Source organism: Kryptolebias marmoratus, linkage group LG17 (genome assembly GCF_001649575.2).
Source record: "Kryptolebias marmoratus isolate JLee-2015 linkage group LG17, ASM164957v2, whole genome shotgun sequence".
Taxonomy (NCBI): Eukaryota; Metazoa; Chordata; class Actinopteri; order Cyprinodontiformes; family Rivulidae; genus Kryptolebias; species Kryptolebias marmoratus.
In genome coordinates this window covers 25,067,227-25,070,710 of record NC_051446.1, presented here as the reverse complement: position 1 = coordinate 25,070,710, position 3,484 = coordinate 25,067,227, and the positions used below count along the sequence as shown (strand labels likewise).

At 41.8% G+C, this 3,484-nt stretch overlaps 1 protein-coding gene across 1 annotated transcript in view; it reads right to left on the bottom strand.

Moving 5' to 3' along the window:
• The window catches only part of LOC108251040 (elongation of very long chain fatty acids protein 6), a 7,735-nt gene extending 5,980 nt beyond the window's left edge, over positions 1 to 1,755 (bottom strand). Inside the window, exon 1 of the mRNA XM_037980605.1 lies at positions 1,473 to 1,755. Within this exon, the coding sequence (XP_037836533.1) occupies positions 1,473 to 1,555 (83 nt within the window). The 5' untranslated portion in view covers positions 1,556 to 1,755. The remainder of the gene's footprint in view (positions 1 to 1,472) is intronic.
• Positions 1,756 to 3,484: the final 1,729 nt, after the last annotated feature.

Sequence of the window (3,484 nt, the reverse complement as noted above, 5' to 3'; positions counted from 1 at the left end):
AGAGTTACAGGTCCTTTTTGTTTATTGGTTAGTGTTTGTCAGTGTTTTGTGTGCTGTTTGTTTTGACTTGTTTGTTATATGTGTTAGACCAAAATGAGCTATTTTAGAACCTAAAGCTTAATTTTGACTCCTGGAAAGGAATATGGAGTCACACACACGTACCCACACACACACACACACACACACACACACGTCACAATCTCTCTCTCTCTCTCTCTCTAATGTCTCTCTCTCTCCCTCTCTCCCTCTCTCTCTCTCTCTCTCTCTCTAATGTCTCTCTCTCTCTCACATCTCTCTCTGTCCCTCCCTGCCTCTCCCTAACGGGGAGTTACAGTTAGAGACTTAAACTGTTTCTTGTTTTTAGGAAACAGATTTAGGCGTTGATCCGGATCACGATCCAGATTCTGTTGAACAGAACCGACAGCGACGCTGTGGCCTTGGTGGAGGTTGGGGTTCTGAAGACGGGTTCGAGGCCCGACTCTGACCCACCGGGAGAAACTTCCTAAACTCTGCAGAAAAACATTTAATCTGATCTTTAAAGACTTATCAGCGTCTGAATCAAAAACGAGGAGAAAACCGGTTCAGCAGGAGAGAAATGAACCTGAAGGGCAGATTAAATACAGAACCTGCAGCAGGAAGAACGTCATGCAAATTATTCATTATCCTAAAAACCTAAAAGCAGAACTGAGACTTCCTGTAAAAACAGATCTGCTGTCCTGAAGCAGGTCTGGACCTGGATGGGGTTTAGCAAGGGAACCCAGCAGCGTTCAGGGTCAGAACCACCCAGAACGGTCCTGGAGCTGCAGCAGAACCTGACTTTAACCTGACTTAAACCCTGACTTTAACCCGACTTAAACACTGATTTTAACCTGACTTTAAACTGATTTTAACCTGACTTAAACCTGGCTTAAACCCTGACTTTAACCCGACTTAAACCTGGCCTAAACCCTGACTTTAACCTGACTATAACCCTGACTTAAACCTGGCTTAAACCCTGACTTTAACCTGACTATAATCTGACTGAAACTCTAACTTTAAACTGATTTTAACCTGACTTTAACCAGACTTAAACCTGGCTTTAACCCAACTTTAACCAGACTTAAACCTGAGTTTAACCTGACTTAAACCTGACTTTAGTCCAACTTTACCCCGACTATAAACTGATTTTAACCCGACTTTAACCCGACTTAAACCCTGATTTTAACCCTGACTATAACCTGACTTAAACCTGGCTTTAACCCTAAAAATGTGCAGTTTAGGTTAATTTCAGCACAATGTTCGCCTTTGAGTTAAAAGGAGGTAAAAGTTGATTTTATTTTAGTTTTTTTCGGTTTTTGCAGGTCGGTAAAAGTTGAGGAACCCGAACAGAACAAAGTTCGGACAGGTGTCCACCTCCGGACCGGAACAGAACTACCTGTTTATGGATATACTTTAATAAAAACCTGGTTTTAACCTTGTTAAACACTTCTTACCAGTTGGCCTGCATCCATTCCAGAGCTCGTTTCTCGTCGAAACGCCGCTCGAAGCCGAAGCTGCTCAGGTTGCCCCGGTTCATGTTCTCCCGCTCCGGAAGGTCCTGGACGGTTCTGGGTCCAAGTTCGACTTCAGCCGAACCGTAGAGACACCCGGCGGGATACACCGACACCTTGAACCGAAGGAGGAGCGAACTCTTCGGCGGGAGGATGCTGAGCTGCCGGCCGAAGGTTTCCGCGGTCCGTTTCCCCGAAGCTAACAAGCTAGCTACAGGAAAAATATGCTATTCCGGTTCGGACTTTCAAAATAAAACAAAGCCGCGCTGATAGCGCGTCAAAACTACTGAAAAAGTCTAAACAAGTGCAAAAATAAAAATAAAAGATCAGAACAGGTGAAGCAAAGAACAACTGCAAATGATAAAAAAACAGAATCAAAATGATAAGAAGAGAAAAGGTTTAAAGCTATAAAACAACAATAAAAACATGTCTTTCAGGACGATCCGGGAGAAATTCAAATTAAAGTGTTTTTACTTCTTCTTTAATAGTTATTTCTATCAGTTTGTTTATTGGGTTCATTTTTTATTTCATCTGTGTAAAAAGTTCCTCTGGAAGAAATTTCACAAGTCAGGGACATTTAAATATATATTTTTTAACTTCGTGAATGAAATCAGAACAGCTGCTGTCCCGGCTTTTATTCTGAAGGTTGACGCAGCAGTTTCCTGTTCTCCACGCCGCGCAGCGTGCAGTTTGACGCAGGAAGAGCGCGTTCCCCAGGCTGTGTATAACAGGCCGTTATATCATTTAATAGACACACATGTACCTATTAAATGATACATTTAATGTGAAAAGCTGAGCTGCGGGGCCCCCTGCTGGCTGTAGTCTGAACTTTTAGACACTTTTTCTTCTTCTGCAGAAAATAAATTCTTTAAAAATGAATTTAATTTATTTGTTGAACAGTTTTCATACAGAGTGCTTCAGAAACAACAACAAAAAAAACAGAAAATATTTGATTTAACCATTTACCTTCAGATCCTCATCAGACCAGCAGGAGGCAGCAACGAGCTGCAGGACTCATCAAACAGTCACTAAGAGAAAAATAAACAAACATCTTTGTTTATCTAAATAAAAATATTATTCATTTAGTTAAAGTCCTTTATTGTCCCTCCATCAATAAAGATGGGTAATCCTGTCTCTGTTAGCAAAATATCTCATGAACCACTTCACAAATTTTAATAAAATCTATTTCAAAGTAGTCACTGAATCTACATCTACAGCTTTGTAGTCAGTCTGGTTAAAGATGGCCGCCACAGGTAACCGTCTGTAAGTCGGCCATTTTTACAGACACTGAGCTAAAACTGGGTGTGGTAGTAGCTGAGGGTTGTTCATGACAGAAACTCTGAGTGCAGGAACTTTAAATTATAAATAAATTAAATCTCACCTGTTAAAACCTTTTTTAATCGTCTCATTTTGATGAGCTAAAGGCTAGTCCTGCATGTCATCCGAACGCTACTTTATGAGTCACATAAACACAGAGTCTGATGGATGTAAACAGCAGCAGCAGTTAGCTGTAGCACTTCTGCTGTGTCCAGGGGGAAGTTCCACAGGGATGCTTGCAGCATTCCTGTCAAAATAAGAGCGCGGCACAAAGAAAATCGTTTGATATCGGAGCCGCTTTAAGACTTTGGTCCGAGCCTCACTCCGACTAGCCGTGAGCTCGTCAGTGACTCCATTTTTGACCCCTGCTGGTAAACTGAGCCAGAATGAGCACAAACAAAATCAAAATGAAAGCTTTCTGACAGGTTTGTCTTCAGAAATAAGCCTTTTCTTTGAAGTTAAGTGCGCTGGGAAATCCCTTCGTGTAATGGTTGGCCACCTTTATCCACAGATTAAAATGGCCGAACTGCTCCTTTAAACATTAATGTCGGACTTTTTTTTCCACCTGCGGGTCAGGATCTGAGGACGGAGGAGGATTTTACCACGAAGTGAAGGATAATCTTCCTCCTCATGGGAGG